At 42.9% G+C, this 25,190-nt stretch overlaps 1 protein-coding gene across 1 annotated transcript in view; it reads left to right on the top strand.

Moving 5' to 3' along the window:
- Nucleotides 1–24,188, top strand: part of MN1 (MN1 proto-oncogene, transcriptional regulator) — a 71,762-nt gene extending 47,574 nt beyond the window's left edge. The window contains exon 2 of the mRNA XM_085636390.1: nt 20,931–24,188. Coding sequence (XP_085492516.1) covers nt 20,931–21,115 — 185 coding nt within the window. The 3' untranslated portion in view covers nt 21,116–24,188. The remainder of the gene's footprint in view (nt 1–20,930) is intronic.
- The last annotated feature ends 1,002 nt before the right edge of the window (nt 24,189–25,190 follow it).

Raw genomic sequence — 25,190 nt, 5'->3', positions numbered from 1 at the left:
AGGGACAAGCCCTGAGGCAAATAGCATTTCCGGAGATCTTCACCTCCTGTTTGTCATTCTGATCTTACAAAGAAGATGAAATACAGCCGTGAACACCGCTTCTAACCATGCTCTTACCAGGCAGTGCCCCACTCTCCTCTGCTCTAAATTATACATGGAGAGTAGTATTCCTCTCTCTCTGCTGCATGCACGCACCCACTCACGTGCACATACCGTTCCCATTATGTTGTGCAGACAGCACTAACACTACAAGCACATATACTCCTTAACTAAAAACATGGAACAAAGCCAGCAAATGTACTTCATTTTATAAAGGCGTCCAAATCCCAATGAAAGTCTCTTGTGTGACAGTCAGGGATAAAACATAATATTGAAAAATCATAGGGGGGATATTCTGAATAACCTATCGCCGAGTTAGCGGCACTTTATCGCCGCCAAAGTGGCGATAAATTAATCGCGCTATTCATAAGCTGGTGCTAACAGCCGATATCGCCAGTTTTCCAGCGATAGCAGCCGCAAAAAACATCGCCACAGATGACACCGGCAACTAACACTAATGAGATGCAGAGTAGGCGTTCCCGTGTCCCGTGCAAAAAACCGCGACAACACCACTTCGCAACATTCTCAACGACCAGCCAGATCGGCGATAAGTTCACAAAACATGCGATAAGGTGCGTTAGCAGCAGGGATTTAACATCTGCTCCGAGCTGGTGTTAAGTCAGACGACACCCTGCACCATAAAGGGAGCCCAGCCCAGAGCCACACCTGAAGAACAACAGATGCCATGGAGCTACTCATCATGCAGTTCTGAGCCCCAAGAGGGCCACAACACCCACCGCCACCACCCCCAGGACACCCCGGGCACCCCTCCCCCCGGACAAAGAGATATCACATCAACTGTACAAAATCCGGAACAAAACAATTCCCCTCATGTCGCACAATCACAACAATCAACAATCATGTGTGGTCAGAAAAAGGCGAATTAGTCATTCATCATTGAATTTAAAAACAAAACAATTTATTCAAATTAAACCAAATACAACTATGTGGAAGAGTCATGGCGTGTCTTCTCTGGATAATCTATAAGTCACAGCCTGCAAGACAAAATTTAAAGATAAGAAGGTGTGTCATGCGCTCATCCAAGGACAGAAAGAGAGAGAAAGAGAGAGAGCATTAAAGGGAGAGAGAGAGAGAGTGAAAGGGAGAGAAAAAGAAAAAGAGCGAAAGAGAAGGAGAGCAAGAACGAGGGAGAAAGAGAAGGAGAAAGAGAGCGAGAAAGAAAGAGAAGGAGAGCGAGAAAGAGAGAGAGAAAGAGAGAAAGAGAAAGAGAGAGAGAAAGAGAGAGAAAGAGCGAGAAAGAGCGAGACACCGAAAGGGGGAGAGGGAGAGAGTGTGCCGACACTACGGACCCAGGCCTCACTGCTCACCTACTGCCATCGGTGTGTCACCAACCACGTGCCAGTACACACTGCAATCCACCAGGTCCCTTATCTGAAACAGATTACAGAATCATGAATGGCGGAGTCTACATCATTGCACACGTCATCAGCGCTTGCCCGCACCTGCGCACAAAGTCCGCTGCACACCTGCCCATCCCGCCGCCCAGTGGTGCTTCGCCGCCCCTGCGCAAACAAGGCCTCACTGTTCACCTTCCACCAACGGCGTGTCTCCAAGAGGGCCCATGACGTGCCGGTGGAAGCTCCAAGCCCGGGTCCCGCGACCTTGGCAGCCTCCACATCATGCAGCCCCACACCACGTGCCACAAGGTCACACACCTGATTCTGGGTCTTGATTAAACAATGGCAGAGATCACATCAGTGCACAGGGCATCATCGCAGGCTGCACAGCCGCCCAGCTCTTTAGGTGCCACTAACTCTGTGAACTGCGAGGCAACGCCACGTGCGGGTAGGCCCATGCTGCCCCCTGGCTCAGGCATACACTGTGGTCCAGCAGGGCTCACACAAACCAGTCGGGACTGCCACGAGGGTGCATCATCGCAGTCTGCACACCCGGTCAGCACTTACGGTGCCCCTACCTCAGTGCACCGAAAGTCACCGTCCCATGGCAGTAGGCCCGTGCCAGCCGCAGTGCATCTGGTGCCACCAACTCAGTGCATCGCAAGTCATGGACCCTCTATGATTGAGTCCCGTGATATGCCAGGCGGACGCAGCCATGTCACCTCCGGCAGTGGGGAAGAACTGGAATACGTAGCGATGCCGTCCCCCCCTTTATACGTAAGCTGAGTGGGATGGGTCGGCGTACGCCAGGCCAGAGTAGGGGTATGAATAATTATCCCTGGGCTCTGGGGTCATTTCTAGGCTGGACAGGAAACCAACTGATGTGTGTGTCTCTGTCGCCGTGTCGGCGGCACATGGCCCACAATCGACAGTGTTGCAATTTTGCATGCACCAGGGGGCGGCCGCGCACGAAGGGATTGTACAAGGAGCGCAAGACCGCTCGGGCTTCTGCTAAGGCCTAGCCTCATTTCCAGCGTGAAAGCAACATCACATTTCGAGAATGCAAGCAGTTGTCGGACTAACATTAGGGATGAAAGCACCTTTGTCTCAATACATAATGCGGAAGGACATCTGCACCTCCGACCTTGGTCTTGCATGCTGCCGGCACCCCCTGAGAGAGATACCATAGCAGATGATGTCGACTCCCACACTACTTACATTGCAAATGAAAGAGCAGCGTATCCACACCACAGACACAGAAGTCCTGGCTCGAGGTACCCTTGCATGAAATACCCTTGACCCTTACGTACACAACTACCTATGTGTCCAAACGTTGCACACAACTCATTGCTCCAGGCTGTGGCACATCATCGACATAACTGCCGCAGGCCTGAGGAGTGCCGGTTATACGAGAGCCACCAACGCACTGTGCGAACATCCCGGGCACATGCACAACGGCTGTCACGTGGAATTGTACCCTGACCGAATGCTGCCTGTTAGTGTCTGATGCATTGGTCTGCATGTTGTGGCCCTTGTCTTGCACGTACTGACACGCACATGCAAATTAATTATACGCAACTTCACAAGTGTGCAATTGTGATGAGTTGTGATTATAATGACAATTGTGTGCCTCAATGAGCATTGTCCGTACACGGTGAGGGACTGACTGACGCATTTCACTGAGGTGTGAGTCCCTATTGCCAGCTCCACCCCTGGGAGCCAGACATTGTGGTTGGTATAGTTGCTGAGAGACCTGTGCTCCTACGTGTCTTCAACAACGTGAGTATGGTGTCCAACTTCTTGTCATGTGGATCAATGTGATCCATCACTACAGGCTGTGTTCACTCAGTTGAGTGTGAGTAGGTATGCGGAGAGATGTTCTGCTGTCAAATGTGATGGGGGACACTACTTTAGGCCTGCCACTGACTTAGACATTACACACACAGCCCTATTCCTTACATTGCGTGGGGTAAAGTTGTGAAAGTGCGTGAGTGTTGTGTCTGTGCATTGAGGCCACAGCTAGTGCACACATTCCCAGTCATCTCACTGCCTATGTGTGTCACGGTCACATGTGCGCATTGCTCTCATTTCCCAGGGTGTACCTTTTTGTTCAATCAATGTCCTTACATTCATCCATACTTTCAAACTTGATCGATTATGGACATGACACATCTGTGTCAATTTGAATGTCTTGTTCAGATTCGTTCTGGTTGTCAGAGCTGTAGCAGTACATGGCCATGCAAACACCACATCACATTGTAGACCAGGGTAGGGCCAGCAAGATCATTTAGGCATTGACAAGTACATTGGAAGAGGTAGAGGACCATCCGCAGTGTGATTCCTGTGTCATTGTAAAGCAAACAGAACATGGCAGTCCATGTCGAGGTCCAAGGTGAGTGTCGCGGAGTGTTCCGGGGGACAGTGGGAGTTGCTGTTACAGGGCATGATGCAGAGGGCAGCACCAAGATGTAACAGGGCATATGGCGGAGAGGATTGCTACTGTCTCCTTCTTACTACTACACAGGTGAAATCACCCACATCTTCGTCCTCTATGTCATCTGTCTGACATCTGGGTGCTGATCCTTGGTCTGCAGCACTGTGTGCCACTGACACATCAGGGGCGGGAGATGTGTGTGTGGAAGTACCAGCAGCATTCATCCGCGACTGCCTTAGTGGCAGCAATGCCATGATGAGGTTCTGCGGGGCATGGAAGATCCCAACAACTATTCGCTGGTGTGCATCCGTGGCAGCCATTCTTTCCGCATGCATTTGCTCCATGTTCTCCATTGTCCTCATCATCTGTGCCAACTCTCGGCTGACATCGCTGAGGCCACTCTGAGTAGGCAGTTGTTCTCCTCGCAGAGGCATGACTCCTGTGGTGTCGGGCATGGATTGTTGAACATCATGCGAACTGTGGGTGTCCGTTAGTGAGTGTAAGTGGTCCCTGATGTGACTCAGACACCCACGTATGTCATCCAGTTTGGCTGCCATTTTGGTGAACCCAACCCACACATGTTCAGCCACCTCCTTCTGGCAGTCTAGCACCTGGCCTTGGAATGCCATGTGTTCTTGGGTGAGGTGCTGGGAGCCAGCCGTGGTGGTGGGTGCTTTCTGCTGTGTGGCCTGTGCAGGGGTGGGGTCACTTCATTGCAGCTGGCCTGCACTGCTCCTGGGGGTGGGGTGCGGAGGCTGTCCACGAGCCGTTGGAGGGTGTCTGGGCAAATGTCCAGGGGGTCCTCTTCATCATCACTGAAGAGATGTCTGCTCTGCAGGAGGTGTTGATTGTCTCTCTGCAATGTAAAGGGGAGATGCTGGTTGACAGTGTGTTCCATGTATGTTGACACATTTTACATGTTTACATACAGACTGCATGGCAATGTGCATTGTGAGTGTTTGGGAGTAGCTGACTATTTCATACTGGACAGTGGACATTTGAACTACATCAGGGATGTGAGGTTGTACACAATCATTATCATCTCACAGTTTCCTGCTATGCCAGATGTGATTGACCAGTTTATACGCACAAGCGGAACCAGTTGTGCCCTCGGTTCTGCAGTGAAAGTGTTGCACTTCGTACCACATTGTCGTCAATGTTGATGTGCTGTTATTGCTATGTGTGTGTGCTGCATTGTGGGCGAGTCGCCCCTGCAGCTGTGATTTTGCTGCCCCTTATCCCTTTGGGGCAGTGTGCCTTTGACTTCTGTGCTCCTACAGTGCTGAGATGTTGCAGACTTGGCTGATTTGGGCTCTTGGGCATGGTTTATCTGCAGATGCGTTGTTGCCATCAGGGGTTGTGTGTGCACGTGGATGTGTCAGGGTGTGACCTGCTCCTTTCCAGATGTGTTCCGCACTCAGCCACCTCAGTGTCGTGGCATGCAGCATGTCATGTTAATTGGACTGCAGCCATGCTATTCGTCATGCAGTGTCACTTGCATTGTCAGTGTGGCTCACAAACATGCAGATTTGCTGGTTTTCACACGTGTGCATGGGTTGGTTGTGGGATTGGTGGTGTGTGGGGGGGACACCTTTATGCCCATAGTGGACGTGGCCCTACTTGCTGTTTGTTTGTGTGCTGCAGTGTGCCAAGGGGATCAGGGACATGCTCAAGAGTCATTGTAGGTGTGCAGTGTGCTCTACTTAATTGTGCATGTGTGCCATTGTGCCCCCCTCCCCCCGTCCCCCCGTCCCCCAGTCCTTGTTCGGTACTCAGGTCATGTTGAGCAGTGTCCGGACCCCCAACTCCTGCCACCGTCTCCCCACTGATGACTGTGGACACCATTTCCTCCATCTCTTCCAGCTCCTGGTGTTCCACTGGACTGCCACCTCCAGTCTGCATTGCTGCCTGATGGTTGTCAGCGAGTTTCTTCTTGGTTTTGCGCTTCCAATTGTCCTCTTCCTCACTCCGACTGCATTCACCTTGTCGAGGATGTCCTGCCATATTGCATTTTTATTTGCCAATGGCACGTTGGGGGTGAGGAACTGTTGTTGGTGGTGTTCTATCTCCTCCATGATGATGATCCTGTTTTCCTGCGTCTTCTTCTCCTTGCCCTTCCATGGTCCTGAGGTCCCAGGTGGGTGCTCCTGGGGGCTTGTGGGGTTCTGGTCATCCTCTGTACTTTCTCCAGCTTCCTCCATGGTGCTACGCAGTTTGTATTATTTTGTTTGTGTTTTTCAGTGATTTTCTAGTGCATTTTCCCGCATGACGCGTGGGAATTGCAGGCCTGTCGCTGGTTATCACTGAGTCTTGTAATGCGATTGGCCACATCGTAACTTTTTTTGCGTTCGTGTTTCGCCTTTTTCCTGCATCGCGTTAGTTTGAACACCGTAATTTGGCGCGTTATCGTGGGACTATCGCATGGTGCCGCCGGGTTGAGAATACAATGTTAACACAGCATTATTTTCGCACGATAGACTGCGATGTGCAAAGTTGCGTTAAGCAAATTTTGCGATAACTAACACATGTTCTTGAGAATACCCCCCATAGTTTTCACATTTGTTTTGTTTCTGAGGCTTATCAGTGGGAAATTCATCATGGTTTATTGGTAAAGTCCCTCCTCAAGAAATTCATGCACTATGTCAGATAATGACTGTTAGATTAAACTTTATTTATGGATTATTCCTATGGTGAGAATTTTGGGAATATTTAAATAGCATGCTGTCTAGTAAGTGTTTTTGGAATATGTCAGTGCAAAGTCTATGAGACTGGATGTAATATGTGATGTACAAAATCAGGTCGAACATTTCTTTTTTTCTTGGAATTTTAAAGCACAGTTTACCATAGGATTGGTGGCAGGAAAGAAGTAACAGTGCAAACAAGGTGCTGGTGACAGAATAAGATGATAAAACTACAGAGAGAGCCCTCTTGGTATTTTGCTATTTGCACTGAAGTAGTACACCTCTACTATGAGAAAGTTGGAAAATAGGAAATCTTCAGTCCTTTGGAAGGATAGTTTAGTAGCTAGATCTGATGAGATGGTGGAGGCCATGGAAATAACATTGTAATTGATTACGTCCCACATTTCATCGGATCATATTCACTTTCGTATTATAGTATGTATACCTCCAAACATCTCAAGAACTGTGGATCATAGTGCTGCTTAGCTGTGAGTGCCTTTTGTCTGCACATCAAGTCATAGTTACATTAAAAAAAACTGCTTGCCATAGTTCTAGATTTTTAGTTATGTCAGTGCATTTCATTTTGACAGAACAATATACAATTTCAGTTAAAAATGTACCTAATTGTTTTCTTTGAAAGTGTTAAGAAATCTAATTGGCTGTAAGTCTGCATGTCAACTACAAACATTAAATTCAAGTGGTCGTCAGAATTCAAGGTATTGTAAAAACTTATTTTGGCAGAATAAACTATAGGAGAAAAGAACCAAAATGTAGGACCAACACCCATACCCACAGCCTACTCAAGAAATCTATAGAACATCCTAGACAACAAGCTCAAAATCTGTCTCAAGTTAACGCAGTGTGCACCTCCTGCTTCCACATCCTATGCATGCTGCAAAAGATCTTCAAATGGTTGTCTCAGAACACCAGACAGACGGTCACACAAGTACTCATCAGCAGCAGGCTGGACTTCGGCAACACTCTCTATGCCGGAATCTCTAAACAACTCTTACACAGGCTCCACACTATCTAGAACACCGCTGCAAAACTCATACTTAGCCTCCATGCCGCACACACATCACAATGCACCTCAGGAAGCTTTACTGGCTCCCCATTCACAAGCGCAATCAATTGAAACTTTTCACGCACACATACAAAGTCTTACACAACACAGGACCAGAATACCTGAACAGCCACATACACTTTCAGGAACCCACATGATTCCTTCACCCTGTCTTACACACACATACTCCCCGCATCTGCAAAAGCAAAAAGGAGGTTCCACATTCTCCTGCATCACATCCAAGACATGGAACAACATCCCTCAACATTTCAGAGCCTTCTACTTACGTCGTGTGTTTTACACGAAGCTGAAGACCTGGCTCAGCAGCTTGGGGATCGCATACCTGCCCAATCACCTGGATACCCTTTTGGGATATGAGAGCACTATACAAATCAACACAGCATTACATATCATGCATTTGAGAACTCTAAAAGTAGTTGGAACATAATCCCACAGCTGAGTAATGAAAATAAAAATATGTACACTGCTTTGGAACTGGCTTTTTGGAACACATTATATAATCAGTTCTGAAAACAAATATGTACTCAGATCAGTTTCAGTAAATAGATCAATAGAAAAGTATTTGGTTAATGCATGGCTTTGTTAGTGTTAGTTTTATTATGGTATATTCATGAGTTTAAAATGTGTTCAGTGCTTTCTATTAGTAATTTAGCATTGAGTTTAAGATTTTTTACAGCATTCCATTTTGAAGAACATGTCTTGGAGTCAGACCATTTGGTGTGGTAGGCATTATTCGTTGCATTTTCTTAGTGTCATACAATTTACTTCATCAGTTTTTGAACATATGCCCTAATCAGTTGTTATTAGTTCTTGTTATTTCCCAATCAATAGATCTTCAGGACCCCTTCCTACATAAAACTGCCTTTTTTAAGTCAAGATATATTTTTTCAATTGCCGTTTATTTTTTAACTTACTACCATTTTTAGGTCTCGCCTGGCTATCGCGTAAGCGATCGCTCAGCGAGACTTATGTAGGGGCTTCAGAAAATGCTCCCAAAGGCTTCCCAGGCGGATCGGGTGGCGGTTACGCGCACAACCACGTGCATTCCATTTGCCACCAGCTACTTCCTGCGCGTGCGCCGCCTCACGCATTCAGAGAGATTTAGTAAGGGGCACAAGACCTTAGGAATGCGGTTTATGGACAGTGCATGTGAGGCATTCAAGTGCGAAGCTGGCATCTGGCATCGGACTTGAAAGCAGCAAACTGCTTTCGCCAGCGCGCGCTCGGCCTCACTTCCTGCATCCCTTCTTACAACAATTAACTTTCGTTATAACTCACACCCCATATGCTCGTTCCCTCCCACCCTTCCTTTGATGTCCGCTTTTCTTGTTGTTTACAAACCACGCCACACACTGCTGCACACCACACACTGCTGCACGCCACACACTGCTGCACGCCGCACACTACCGCACGCCACACACTGCTGTGCACACTGCTGCATTACACACTGCTGCATTACACACTGCTGCATTACACACTGCTGCACGCCGCACACTGCTACATGCCGCACACTGCTGCATGCCTCACACTGCTACACGAAACACTGCTGCACGGCGTCACACTGCTGCATGCCTCACACTGCTGCATGCCACACACTGCTGCACGCCACACACTGCTGCACGCCTCACACTGCTGCACGCCTCACACTGCTGCATGCCTCACACTGCTGCACACCTCACACTGCTGCACACCGCACACTGCTGCACGCCTCACACTGCTGCACGCCACACACTGCTGCACACCGCACACTGCTGCACGCTGCACACTGCTACACGCCACACACTGCTGCACGCCACACACTGCTGCACGCCACACACTGCTGCACGCCACACACTGCTGCATGCCGCTGCACGCCACACACTGCTGCACGCCACACACTGCTGCACGCAGCACACTGCTGCACACCGCACACTGCTGCACGCCGCACACTGCTACACGAAACACTGCTGCACGCCACACACTGCTGCACACCGCACACTGCTGCACGCCACACACTGTTACACAAAATACTGCTGCATGCCACACACTACCGCACGCCACACACTGCTGCGCACACTGCTGCATTACACACTGCTGCACGCCGCACACTACTGCACGCCGCACACTGCTTCACGCCTCACACTGCTACATGAAACACTGCTGCACGCCACACACTGCTGCATGCCACACACCGCTGCACGCCACACACAGCTGCACGCCGCACACTGCTGCACACCACATACTGCTGCACACTGCTGCATTACTCACTGCTGCATGCTGCACGACACTGCTGCATGCAGCACACTGCTGCACGCCACACACTGCTGCACGCCGCACACTGCTGCACACCGCACACGGCTGCACGCCGCACACGGCTGCACGCCGCTGCACGCCACACAGTGCTGCATGCCTCACACTGCTACACGAAACACTGCTGCACGCCACACACTGCTGCACGCCGCACACTGCTGCACGCCACACACTGCTGCATGCCACACACTGCTGCACGCCACACACTGCTGCACGCCGCACACGGCTGCACGCCACACATTGCTGCACGCCGCACACTGCTGCACTCCACACACTGCTTTTATGCAAGTTTATGCTACTGACATTGTAAATGACAATGCCTTTTATTTGTTTTAAAACCAAAACATAAATAAAAGGCATTGTAATTTTACAATGCCAATAGCTCAAACTCTTATAAATGCGAGACCTATTGCATTGCAAATGCTTGTTCATTTTGCTTGATGTCTCATTTCTTTTGTCACAGATGTTAAGGATATTTTTGTTTATTTTCAGCCTGATGTTAAGTTTATTTTTTTCCTGGCGGGAAGGCTATGGACAAAGATGAGCCTTCTATGAATAAAGACAAGTTAATGGAGAAAAATCCCAAAATCAGTGTGACCTCTCCCACAGGGTTAGAAGCAAGGATCCCAATTATTTTTGTGCAACTTGCATGATGGCAGCACATCAGTCTGACATCTGTGAGAATTGTGCCCTGCTGTCACAAAAGATCATTAAAATACCTGGCATCCAACTATAAGCAGAAATTAAAGGCAAGAAGGGTGTTTCTCTGATTGGTTCTTCTCTTCGGGTTCAACCGATTGATGGTGATAAGGATGAGGTCTTGGACTTGGAGAATCAGAGATATACTTCTAATACTTATAGTGGATTTAGGCAGATCCCAAAACTAGACAACAATATATAGGTTGCCTTCATAGCCCATTTTACAACCACAGGGAAAACAAATCTGGCATATAAGGGCCCTTCTGTCGCTGTGTTGCATTGGTGAAGGAATTGAGAACAAATTGTAACATCGACTTAGTTTGACATTTGGCTGTCTTTGCTGATGTAATGGATTAGTTATCTGGCATGAAATGGCCCAGAAGAAGTAAAAGGCCTTAAAGCAACTCAGAGGCCAGTGTACCAGGCCTCCCAAGATTAGCACCTATCCAGTCCTCTGCTCTTCTATTGCCCCTTACATACTTCATGGCTACTGTACTGGAGAGATTGCTATGTCCTTTCAGATTCCTCCTGCACATTAATAGTTTGTCTGAGGTTTATGCACATGCCTGCACCCACTTTCCCTGATCTCAGTTAAGGACAGGGAAAGCAATGCTCAATCGTAAACGAGAGATACAGACCAAATGAGATAGGCAGTTTGACGAAACAGAGCTTTACAGTATGGTGGCGTGTGAGAGAGGCAAACACAAAGAAGGTGTTATGAAGAAAGTTTAAAAAAGCAACAACATGAGCCGTGGCTATAAGAGAGAGAGGTAGGCACAAGAGAGCCAGCTAACCACCATAGAGAAGAACAAGAGAATGCGAGAGAGACAAACCTGAATGCTGACAAAAACATACACACGTATCAGCACACTCTCCAAATTACTCAAGTATACACAAGGGTACACATTGACGGAGGAAATGAGAGAACAAGTTATACACATTGAAAAAGAGAGATATACCACAAAAGGAAGTTTAAACATCCAATAAGTGGGGCAACACTGCAAAATATAAATGAGTGAGAAAAATTCTTTGGGCTCACATCTTTAACTGCATACAAAATATGTATGAAAATTACATTTCTATGTTTTCAAATATAACATTATATTTTCTGGAATATTAATGTTACTATTTACTTTCAAAAGTTAGAATAACTCTAAAATTTAATGTAGGGCCCTGGATCCCTCCTTAGGTGTGTGTTTTTTAAAATGTTTTATTTATTCCATTTTAAGTGTAAAAGTCCCAACAATACAGCTGGATATGCATAAGAATGTCATTTGTATCACAATTTGTATAGAAGAGAGCATAAGCTCCAGCCCCCTTCCCCACACCCTCCCAGCGGATTCCTACATCATATATGTAGTTCGTACTCTCCTGGGGCACACTGCACAACAACCAGATCTCTCTCCTGCTAGGAACTATATTTGCTTATCCCCTTGGGCCGCCTATTTAGGGGCACTATTCAGGGGTGCATTTTCAGGACTGGCTCTCCTGCCGTCTGATGGTCCCCTCCCATCGTGGGTGCCGGATGAGTTAGCAAATGGTGCGATCCCCAGCGTTGTAAATTTTTTTAAGAGTTCCCCCCAGGTGGTACAATCTTCCTCCAGCCTGTCGTCCGTGCGCACTTCTTTCATGCGCTGAACCTTGGCAAGTGCTCATTCTACCATATCTCGACCCGGAATGTCTGTTCAGGTTTGATGAATGTGTATGTTTAGCTTTATTTTTGGGTACACAACAAATTAAAACGAATTCCTATTGGCAAACACTTGAATCAAGCTCAAAATGCGTTTATCTTTCTTTTTTTATCAACCTAGTAACATCTATTTTTGAAATGTTCTAATTTTAAGCAAGCAAAAGGTTTGAACCCCTGCGCTAACATAGCAAGTTGAGAAATTAAAGGCGATGACAGAAAAACTTCTGATTTCTTCCAATGAGCTCTGTTTTAAAATAAAATGCTACCATTTCTGTATGGAGCTATGTATGCATTGCTTTGCGCTTCCTTTGTCAGATTACTATGAGGTGTAAACGGATTGTAGAAACACTGAGAAATAAGCCACCAGACTGAGGAATTTGTATATTCACGAATGCTGTTTTAAATGGTAAAATTCCATGAATCCTAATTTTGCCCAAATAGATAAAATGCTCTGCTCAGCTAAGTTTAACTTAAGGGTTCCCAAAGAGTTAAACATTAGGCCGTTGGTATGGATGAACAGGAAAGCCTGAATAAAGAAAGGGATTGCGGAAAAGACCCGTATTCCAGAGTTCTTGAGGTTTTCGATCATTTGGTGCTACTCTTTTATTTAAGACATGTTTTAAATAGCATCGAAACTTTTATATTTTGCTAATGTGATCTTGAAAATGAAGTCTCATTTGAGTGAGCATTAGCACCATGATAAAATCGAAGAATGATGGGTGAAAATGAGAGGCAATAATTTACAATCAGGGCATGATGTCTTCCCCATAAAAACTGACCTCTTCACTATTCAATGCCGTTGTAGAAAATCCAACAGTTTTCAAAAAGCCTTTAACATCCTACCCCCCCATCAAATATATTTTTTAGCAGATGTGGCCCCTTCACTATTCTCTGACACAGTTTGTTGGTCATACCAGCTAAGGTGCTATCATTTAACATTATGGGGCAGATTTACGTTTCCTGGTGCATCCCTGCAAATCAGCAGGGATGCGCCAAGAAACGTGCGACATGCAATGCCATCGTTGCGCCACCACGGATTCGCCGCTTTTACAATGCAGCCCGCCATGGCGCAAGGCTAGACAGATGCGTGTCCCATCTGCCGGCGTAAGGTTGGCCTAGTGCTTGAGTTGTGTCGCGGGCGCGACCAACTCCAGCACTGTGCCAACCCGGCCTATGTTCCACATGGTGCGTCACACCTTACGCCTGCTTCAAGCAGGTGCAAGGTTTTGATGCAGCAGGGTCGTAAAAGTGACTGAGTGAAATCTTGTAGATTTCACTCAGGCACTTTTCTGAGGCGTTCCTGCGCCGGAACGCTCACCCTGCGCGGGTACGCCCGCATGAAACGTGATGCAGGTTTCACGTGGCACAGGGCTTTACAACGTGACGCATCTCCCTAGATGCGTCACGTTGTAAATCCCCGCAGCATGGCGCTAGCTTTACACCACCGCTGTGTCACAGAAGGGACGCAACAACAGCGCAAAAGTGGTGCACGGGGCTTGTAAATCTGCCCCAAAGTTGGTAAGGCTCATAGATCTGCATACCAAGTTCTCTCTGCTGCTGGGTACACAAACCTTTACATAAAAACAATGTGAACCAAACTGAAAAGATCAATCTGAAATGCGGTAGTGATGGAACTGTCAGTCGCACATCTATTCCCTAGTAGATAGAACAGTTTTCGGTGCCCATCAGGATAGAAAAACATCCCACTACCTAGGATGTGACAGGCCACAAGACCCGGGAGAGGGGCACTTGTGGTTATAACGTTATTTCTAACTGGGTACTATCTCGGCACTCTAATGTAGAAAATCACAGTATCACAAAGTATAGTGAGAGGTAAAGTGTAACACAGCAGTATTCGTACTCACAATCCTGGCTGTCCCACAATGTTCAAAATAAGCAATGTTGTACCAACAAATTTTGGTCGTAACACATATTATTTAATTTGCACATAGTTCTGAATTACAATGTTTGCAATATACATACTTGGTCCCTTTACAGTGCACCAGTTTCTACTACCGTGGAAACGTTGTAATCTTAACACATGTTATTCAATACGTACGTAGTTCACACAATTACAGTGTTCTGCTTGCAATATGTACCAATGCACACGTAGTTCAATATTACAGTATTCTAATTACACAAATGCACAAATGGTCCCTTTGCAATGCACCAGTTTCTCGTGCAATAAAGACAAATACTAACGTATTGAAAGTTCAGTAGAATGGTGATCCAAAAACAGCCTCACATCTTGTTAGCGTGCAGTGAGACAAATTGACAATTTGTACATGGTCAGGAGATTCTGCCGCCGCAGTCTCCATATTTAGCTTGTTGGGGATGGCCTGCATCAGTTCTTTACATTGCGTGCCGAGGATCTGGTATTTGTGGCCCCCTCTCTCCCCGCGTTTCCACCTCCTGCCCCTTCTAGTTTTTTTGAGGCGTCTCGATTGTATGTGTTCCGTGTCCCCTTTCGGTAACGATTCAGCTCTTCTAAAAAAGAAGAGCATGTAGTGGGATCCGGGTGGTTACCCTGAATAATAGGTTCTGGTTCTGTAGTGTGACTAGTCTCACTGCAGATGCTGGAAATGTCCGATCCACTGGTGGAAGGTACATTAGGTACACTGGTAGCTGCCGTGTTTCTAACAACTTTTGTAGTTCTGTCCTCATCAAATTTTTTCGCGAATGTAAATACTCCGCCATTTCTATAATCGGTCTCGTCTCGTTTGAATTTTCTCTTCTTTTTATCTTTAATGTATCTTTGATGGCCATTAAGGATCTCTTTCAGAATCTGATAGTTTTTTTCAGTGGGCTCCGGTAGATTGAGGTTTTTGATTTCCAGTTCTAGTATTGCAATGTCATTAAGCAATTTATTCCGTTTACGATCTGCATGTCGGATGAGAACATCCATCATTTTATAGGCGGATGAGGTGATGAGTTCTTCCCATTCCTTTAGGAGGTCCGGGTCCAAATCCTCAAATGAAGGAAAAATTATAACTCGGAGACCTCTGGGAATTTGTCTTATATCTATGTATCGTTTCAAAGTGGTGGCATCCCACCACCTGGATAATTCCTGTTTTTTTAGTCTCTCTAACTTGATAGCCAAAGAAAAGGCAACCATTGAGCAGGAGGGCCTCAAATCCAAATTTATCAAGTTAGAGAGACTAAAAAAACAGGAATTATCCAGGTGGTGGGATGCCACCACTTTGAAACGATACATAGATATAAGACAAATTCCCAGAGGTCTCCGAGTTATAATTTTTCCTTCATTTGAGGATTTGGACCCGGACCTCCTAAAGGAATGGGAAGAACTCATCACCTCATCCTCCTATAAAATGATGGATGTTCTCATCCGACATGCAGATTGTAAACGGAATAAATTGCTTAATGACATTGCAATACTAGAACTGGAAATCAAAAACCTCAATCTACCGGAGCCCACTGAAAAAAACTATCAGATTCTGAAAGAGATCCTTAATGGCCATCAAAGATACATTAAAGATAAAAAGATGAGAAAATTCAAACGAGACGAGACCGATTATAGAAATGGCAGAGTATTTACATTCGCGAAAAAATTTGATGAGGACAGAACTACAAAAGTTGTTAGAAACACGGCAGCTACCAGTGTACCTAATGTACCTTCCACCAGTGGATCGGACATTTCCAGCATCTGCAGTGAGACTAGTCACACTACAGAACCAGAACCTATTATTCAGGGTAACCACCCGGATCCCACTACATGCTCTTCTTTTTTAGAAGAGCTGAATCGTTACCGAAAGCGGACACAGAACACATACAATCGAGACGCCTCAAAAAAACTAGAAGGGGCAGGAGGTGGAAACGCGGGGAGAGAGGGGGCCACAAATACCAGATCCTCGGCACGCAATGTAAAGAACTGATGCAGGCCATCCCCAACAAGCTAAATACGGAGACTGCGGCGACAGAATCTCCTGACCATGTACAAATTGTCAATTTGTCTCACTGCACGCTAACAAGATGTGAGGCTGTTTTTGGATCACCATTCTACTGAACTTTCAATACATTATTATTTGTCTTTATTGCACGAGAAACTGGTGCATTGCAAAGGGACCATTTGTGCATTTTTGTAATTAGAATACTGTAATATTGAACTACGTGTGCATTGGTACATATTGCAAGCAGAACACTGGAATTGTGTGAACTACGTACGTATTGAATAACATGTGTTAAGATTACAACGTTTCCACGGTAGTAGAAACTGGTGCACTGTAAAGGGACCATTTATGTATATTGCAAACATTGTAATTCAGAACTACGTGCAAATTAAATAATATGTGTTACGACCAAAATTTGTTGGTACAACATTGTTTATTTTGAACATTGGGGGACAGCCAGGATTGTGAGTACGAATACTGCTGTGTTACACTTTACCTCTCACTATACTTTGTGATACTGTGATTTTCTACATTAGAGTGCCGGGATAGTACCCAGTTAGAAATAACAAAATGAAAAGATGTTGAGCTGAAAAATGATGAACTGTAGTCACATGATAATTTGGTGTATTCTTAAGACCATCAACCTACTCGTTGAGTGAACCATGATTTAAGTCTGTTGTTGAAGATAGGTGGGCAAGATAGTGATGTAAACTTGACTTTTAGGTCTTAGCACTTGCCTTTTTGGATTTCACATGTATTTTTCATAGTTGAAGTCTTCTGTTTCAAGAACCTTTACTTTTTTTTTTTGTGTCTGTATAATATTAAATTGGATAATATATGCCCATTACCAGTTACATAGATTTTAAATTTTTTTATTACAAACACTGCACATGAAACAAAGATAATGGTGATTAAAATCTATACATTTAAGAATAGAGAGAAATTCTGAGTGCACAGGGAAATTTGACATTGAAAATGATTACACAGAATTTACTGTGTGCAAAATACATGTTTTACATATCTTATACTTGTTTTATGAATTAACAATATCTGGAATAGTTAAAAATGGGAATTGGCACATTCTAGTGAATTCTGAATTATATAATTACCTATGTCCGAACTGTCTTAATTCACTTAAATTATGTGGCCTTAACAAATTAATCCTTAATGGTGTTCCACGTGGTAATCTGCACATAAAATACACTTAAACGCCAGTATTTACTCTAGATATCATAAAATAGTTTCTAATGCACATTGCATGAGATAATCTCCCCGTGAATATTCGATTTTAGGCTAGTATTCTGAATTTTTTAAGACTCACTGAAGACTCTTGGGATCAGAATACCTTTAAAAAATGTACCTTCAGAATGAGGGGTGTCCAACAGAGGTCCATAAGTGACAGGATGCATGAACGTTTTTCAGGATATCATCTTCAGTTACATTGGTATACCATGATTATAGACAGAACTAATTTACGTAGTCTGTGGTTATATTAAAATCTATCTTGAGCCCATCCCTTCTTAAACCTAGGCTGGACATTCCTGTTTCACTCACTATTTTTCTCAGCATTAGACCTAGTGGAGGGTGAGAGTGCCAAAATTGTGTCTGTCCTTCAACCAGATTATACTAAAATCTAGTTCTGTTTTTAATACGCTTCCGATGTTCATTGAAGCCAGGAAATTAGTGTATGTCAGTTGAACACAAAATTAGCGCGGGGACACACCGCTAGGTGTAACCATGCGCTTTTTCAAATGGAAATAAATAAATAAAATATCATTGCTGAAATTGAATTTTATAAGCTCAAGAGAGGACACGTGGTGTATTTGTATTCACCTGACTGAAACCCTGGGAAGTAATCAATAGTTACCATTCACTCTTGGACAACAATCTTGTGATTCTGGCACAGTATGTTTGAAAGGGATTGTAATGTTGACACCATTATGCCATCTGTCATGTCTATAGTGCAGTATTAATACAAATAGAACAAGCAGTTGCAAAGCCAATAGGTCTTGTTTTGGCTGCTGACCTTTTAGCTAATGAACTCACAATCAGTTAGGCCAATGGCTGAAGTGGACTTAGACTGTGCTCCATATTTTAATCTGTGATCGGCGAAAGCAAAATGTGAATGACACTGCAGCGGACCAATACATGAAGAGGAGTGACTAAAAGCCCCTGTAAATTTGTATTATAAGTATATTTTTTTAATAAAAAATCCAAACCTCTTGGGCAATGCCAAACCTAAAAAGTCATGGGTACTAACGTTCATTACATTCACCTCATACATATTTGAATTCTTGGTGCAATCCTCTTGCCACACTTCATTGCCAACATTTCAAGTTAGTCGAATAGCATTCTACTTTCTTTCACCAGTCCAGTCACAATCTAATCAAATTAAGTGAAAGATCTCATCACATTTAGATGACATGAAGCTCACCTCACCTCATGTTCGTAAACAGTCATGAATAGTCTAAAACTATTCTACTTCTTCTCTCCCTTCATCGTCAGGATGAGTCTCATAACAAATTACTTACCCCACTCATTTCTACCATGTTTCACAGTGCAATACTCCTCATCATTCCATAGCAAGTTTCGGAAAAGTCAATAGGTTTGGCTTGCATTTTGTGACCTGGCTAAAACATGAAAACAAGCCTGCTGCAATGAAAAAAGAGAACAATTTTTTTTTCTGTATATAATGCATCTATGAGATAAAGAATGTAATATGTGATTAATCAGTGTACTTTTGAAATATAAAACAGTCTCTCATGGATTACAATGCAAGCACAAAGCCCTCTGTGGGTGGTGGAATGATACATCAAGCAACCAATAGCACAAGGAGAGCCGGAGCTCACTCTATGTAAAGTATTTGAAAAAGTAGGTCTTGCTACTGCTACTGGCACTGATATAGTAAACTGCGGCTCACGGCCGACCGTAGTAATGTAAAGAAATAAATAAATAAAACAAATTTCATTGTGTGCGCTGAAACGCCAAATGGCGATGCAGCGCACGCAATGAAATTTGTTTTATTTATTTATTTACATTACTCTGGTCGGCTGTGAGCCAGAGTTTATTACTACCCACCCTGCCCTTCCCCCGCCCCACTGCCCCGCAGCAGTCCCTCCAAGAGCCGCTACTGGCTGGTATACTTCAAACACCATCATGCTCCACAACTTAAGATACGAGTGTTGTCATCTCTGATCACATCTCTCGAATAAGATCAGTGAAATTAACATTGCTACATCTAATCTGACACCTGCAAAGATAATCAAGACACAGACATGCAGGGGGACCATATTAAAGTAGCTTTATTAAATGTAAGATCACTTCTTAACCACAAAGCTGAAACCACGGTCTGTTGAAAGACACTCAACGTGATGTGCTCTGCATGACTGAGACCTGGTTGTAGGAGATATCTAGACCAGATATAGTGGAGGCTCTACTTACGGGGTTCACCTTGTAACATCTTGATGGATACCAGCATGTTGGAGGCGGACAAGCAATAGTATTTAAGTCGGGCTTGAATGTGGTCATTGTCCTGAAACTTAGTTGTTGATTGGAAGAAATATTGGCTTTCCATTTGACATTATCTGCAACCAGTTTTGTATGCATTTTGCTTGTCCACCACCTGCTCCCATTCTGGTCTCCTTTTGGGAAAAAGTGGCAGAAGTCATTGGCTGTATCTCCATCAACTTCATAAATGTAATTGTGAACTTTAATTTCCTATACAATAACCCTCCTAGCTGTAGTTGTAATTTCGTCTTAGATTTGAGGCTTTAACTGGAGGTCCGGAAGGCCATACATCAAAAGAGGCACATTATCAACCTTATTGTCACCTCAGATAACCTCACTGAAGTTACATCCAGTACACCAATGGTTACGGTAGATCATGCCCTGATCCAATTTTACATCACAAATAACACCCAAGTTCATGTGCTGATCTGCAGGTCAGCCCCTCCAAATGGCATTTTTGGTTCAAAATTAACATAGAGAAACTAGTCAAAGTCTGAAATGATTCTGGGCTCTGACTCAGCAAACTACTAATCAGAAGGGGCTCTCACCTACACTCAACAACTGCCTAAACACCATATTCGAACATGCACTACAAACATTCTAACAATCGTATTTCTTTAACCTAACTAGCCAACTGGTGGCTTTCTATCCATTTGAGACTCCAGACATGGAAGGCTGAGTGGAATTGGCACGTGTCCTACTCTAAGGATATGCTTCAGGTTTATAAATCACAGCTGAGACACTATATGCACAGATTGCACCAGGTCAAAGACAGTTATTGTGAACAGTAGAAAACGTATTGTGGAATGAGCCAAGTCTGCTAGTAACTTGCTGTATCTTCCCAATGTTTTTTTGCAAAGTTTATCTTCAAGGCAATTGACTTGAAAGCAGAAGTAGAAAGGTTACCTTGAATTCTAAATTAGTTAATTATTACTGCTCCTTCCTCTTTCACAGCCAGTTCGTCCTTTCATTGTAACCAATTTGAAAACCTTGTGAACAATTGATATGTGTAGTCATGGCTAATGTTTATTTACTTAGTCAGTGCTTTTTAATATCTGTCTTGGTTCCTAGGTTCTACAAATCAATACCTTTTTTTAAACAGTTTTCACTTAGCATGTTGTTTCCGTTACAAGGCATACCCAACAGGATTTGCAGTGACATTTCTATTTTTTTCTTCTCAGCCCATGAGCTCCCTCAAAGCAAGACCTCAGCAGCAGCCCAGGCCGGCAGCCATTTGCAGTGCCTCTCCCTCCACTGCACGGATGACATTGGCGAATCAAAGGGCCGGACGCCAGTGCCAACGTGGAGATCCCTGCATTCGGACATCTCCAACAGATTTGGAACTTTTGTGGCTGCCCTTACTTGAAGAAAACTCAAATTTTCATGTATTTTTCATAAGAAACAAAATCTTTAAAGGGCCGTTAATGTTAGGAGGACTATTTTTTAGATTGGTAACTGCTCATTGGCAAATGGACTGGAAAGGGTTAATTTATGACAAACCTCATTCACTTAATCTTCTTCTTCAGTATGTTACCAGTGTTAAATTTGTTACAGTTAGCCAACACTTGTTATTTTTACCTGATAGAGAACACACTTTGCTGTTATTCTGTAAGCCTGGCATACTATTTTTGATTGTGATGGAAGAGGGCTTTCATTTTTAACATCATGATTTATTTCCAAACAGTGTTTGTCATAATAAGACAACAATATTTTGTTTGCTTTGCTAGGTACCCAATAACATGCCAAACCGGAAGAGCGCAAAAGCCCTACACCAGGCAGACAATTAGCACTGTATGCTGAATTTAGCTTGCAGATTAATTTCTTTGCCTGAAAACAAAAACAATACTCTTTGTGTTCTTTGAATGATATTTCAGTCTTCAGATCTTTTTAGTAGATGAGTTGGCCACAAGCTCTAAAATGTTACTTTCTAGACCTAATCCACCTTATTTTTTTTCTTTGATGAAGTAGCAAGGTATGTATGAAAAAGAAAACGACCAGCAACTCCCTCATTGCTAATGCTGGTTTTGGTCCAAAATATGTCTGCATATTCTTTGGAGATAACAAATTGTCCTTTCCTTTTTCCTGTTTAATGTCCCCATTATAAGTTCTCGGCGATACAGTATTGGTAACATGATACCCAGAAATACAGATTCTGCACATGTAATGACTCCAGTGCAGGGGTTTGCACGGGTAAAAAAAACAACAGATAGATGGCAGTAGTAGTTTCCTGTAACAACACAGGAGTACAATTCGCAATCGTCTCCGAGGAAGCATTGGTGGAAGAAAAGACAGAAATAACATTTGTGCACAGGTTTTGCACTAATTCCTTGATCCAAAATGAGCCCCATAAATCACGTTCCATGTCTACAGTACATGCTTTTTGTCCACATGAATTGGTTGATAGGTCAATTCCCGTTTTTCTTTTATTTCGAAAACCTTTAGTTGTGCTTTGGATATCAGCATTATTCTTTTGAAGGCCAGTGCTAAAAATATACTAGTATATACATATATATAAATATATTATTAAATGACCGTCAGATAATATGAAGTTCATGGGATCCACAGTAGTTACTTTGCCAAAGGTATATTTTTTCAAAGACAGTAAATAAACCTAAAGGTTGTAATAGTGTGTTCTGGTTAAATGTTGCATCAAAATAGATCACAGCAAGACATGCATATCTGTTTTTTTTTGCAAATGACCTGCTCAAGCCATGATATAGCAAGTGATTTACAAATACATGGACCTAATGTTTAAAGGCGCACACTCCTTCCCAACGGTATACTTTCATTGGCACCTGAAAAAAGTAATCCTTTGGAATTCGTTTATTTTACATTTTTAATTCTTACATAGATTTGAAATTGGATGTCTCTAACTCTTGGTAAAAAGAAAAAGCAGGCTTTTACTATCTACTCATCAGTTTTTGGGAATAAAATGTTTAAAGCATGATAATTAATGTAATAAACAGGGTATGGTTCCCAAGACTCCTTGAAATATCTGATTGTGGAGTAAAAAAAAAGAAAATGCAACAAAACAAGATCCATTAAAAACTAGGACTTGTAGTCAATAATGTCTATTAGCATTTCTAAAACCAAACAAGAGTACTGACTTAGTGTGCCACCATACTTTGTATAACAAGCGCCCCATTGACGTGGTTTTAAAGAACATAGTAAAAAAATTATACTTTAATATTAACAGACAAAACTGGCCTTCAACTGGTGTAAATGTTTTAATTTTCGCTTCAGGGAGAAAATTAAACAGATATGTACCACAATTTATGACACAGAATTGCTGCCTTAATCAGTTGCATTCTATTAGAATCTTGATATCGCATATGCGGATTGATGCACAATAGTGACTTCCTGGAGGCTGACCCTGTATCAGTATCAGCAGCACTGATAGCCTCGCAGAATATATTTTACTTTGTAAGGTGTGTCTGCATCAAGGGAAACCATTTTCTCACTTTTAGTCAGATAAATAGTTGCAATTGACATAATATTGGACTCTCCTTCAATTCCAATGAAAATCTCAAAAGCACCTTGGTAAACTTGTTAAAAGAACACAATGAAAGCTTAACGCATTGGTGGTTGCGTGTTATCAACGAGCTATAGCGAACCACTTTACCCAATGACGTGCTATTCAGGGGTCACAAATGAAAGTCATTTCTGCAAAGATATGTGCATGAGGCCATCCTTTATCAAAATACTGAGAGCAGGGACACTGCTTATCAAGCAGGTTCGTTGTTTCCATGCCAACACAAGACCATACACATACAAAGACATTTTGTCTCTTCAATTGATAGTCATAGTAGTCATTTTACACGTTTTAAACAAAATCAATTATTTATAAATATTTTAATAACGCTAAAGCTGTGATAGTCATTTCATAAAAAAAATCCCTAGGAGCTCAAAATTTAGTTCTGCCTCTGAAAATGGCGTTTTACATTTTATTTTGGTAGTCAGAAAAAATGAATCCCTTTCAGCCTTGGAAATGGCGATAACATGCACTTTCTCAAGGGTATTAATGTTTAAACACTGTCATGTTTAGACAACACTAAGATAACGAAAAATGATATTTGCATCATGTTTCACAAAAACAACAAATTAAAATGTACATTTTGAATAAATAATTATAAAAACACTGGTAACCAGTACTACAAAGCAAAATCTTCTACAGTTGTTCTTGCACATGTAAAATATGGAAAGTTCAGCCTGCTGTGTGTTCGGCAACCCTGTAATCTTTCTTTTCATTTTTTACTCTCGATATTTTTTCTTAAATGCTTGGTTGGAAGACTGTGACAACTCATAAAATTGAGTGTTATTTTTTCTTTTTTAAATATGTAAAGTGCAGTCTTCTGTATTCATGCATAATGTATATATCTGTATATGTTTTACTGAACAACTAAATAACAATAAATATGATGTTAATGGTGACTTTTGTACATGAACGACTGTTGTATATTTTATGTAAAGTTCCAGTATGTATAATATTTCTGTTAAGGCTGTTCTTCAGTAAATGCATACAGCTAAAGCTGGATGTCATATTATAGTATTGATTACAAAATATGAGAAAACAACTGCCTCAAAATTCATTCAGGTATTTGTTTCATAACGTATCGTAATGTAAAATGCATTTTCAATATATATTCATATGTAGAACAAACTAATGACTAAGCCCACCACCCGCTTATGTAGCTGTCATAAATTATATTGACTGAGAATTTTTTTTTTTTTTATGCCTGTCAACATCTTACAATTTATGCATTCTTAAACAAGCATTAGATACTCCACAGATGTTTAACAATTGGTATTTCACATATTTTATTCTTTTAAAGGAACTTAATGTCACAAAAAGAAGATCTACAGCTACATTGTCATACAGATGTATTTTCTTTTTAATATATATTTTACACAACACTCTTTCACTTCTTATCTCTTCACAATTGCTTCCTTTGTATTGACGTCTAGGCTCGATGGACTATGAAGTTCTCCGCTGCTACCAAATTATCTGTATGTGTCTAAAACATTAGTTCATAAAAAAATATTTTTGGGGTATGCCACTGCAACCACAACATCAGCTTTGCCCTTCATTTCTTACTACAGGTGGTTTGGATCCAGATTTTAGTTGGTGATTATGATCCTACAGTAGTGCCAGTTTGGTGATCTATGGTTGTTAACTAATACATTAGTAAAATCTGCTTAAATGCACTCGAATATCTTACATATTGTGAAACACTGATTGCAAGGAACAGTTTCACCTTTCAAGTCTAACTACAGGGAGTTTGGATCCAGATTGTAGTTGGTAATTATGATCCTACTGGTGTGCCTGGTAGGTGGTCAATCATGGTTTGCTAATACATTAATAATACATGCTTGAATGCACTCAAATCTCTTACTTATTGAGAAACAGTGATTTTAAGGTAAACTGAAATATAAGGTCAATG

This window comes from Triturus cristatus, chromosome 11 (assembly GCF_964204655.1).
Source record: "Triturus cristatus chromosome 11, aTriCri1.1, whole genome shotgun sequence".
Taxonomy (NCBI): Eukaryota; Metazoa; Chordata; class Amphibia; order Caudata; family Salamandridae; genus Triturus; species Triturus cristatus.
Note: the sequence above shows the minus strand (reverse complement) of the source record. Positions and strands in the feature narration are given on the sequence as shown.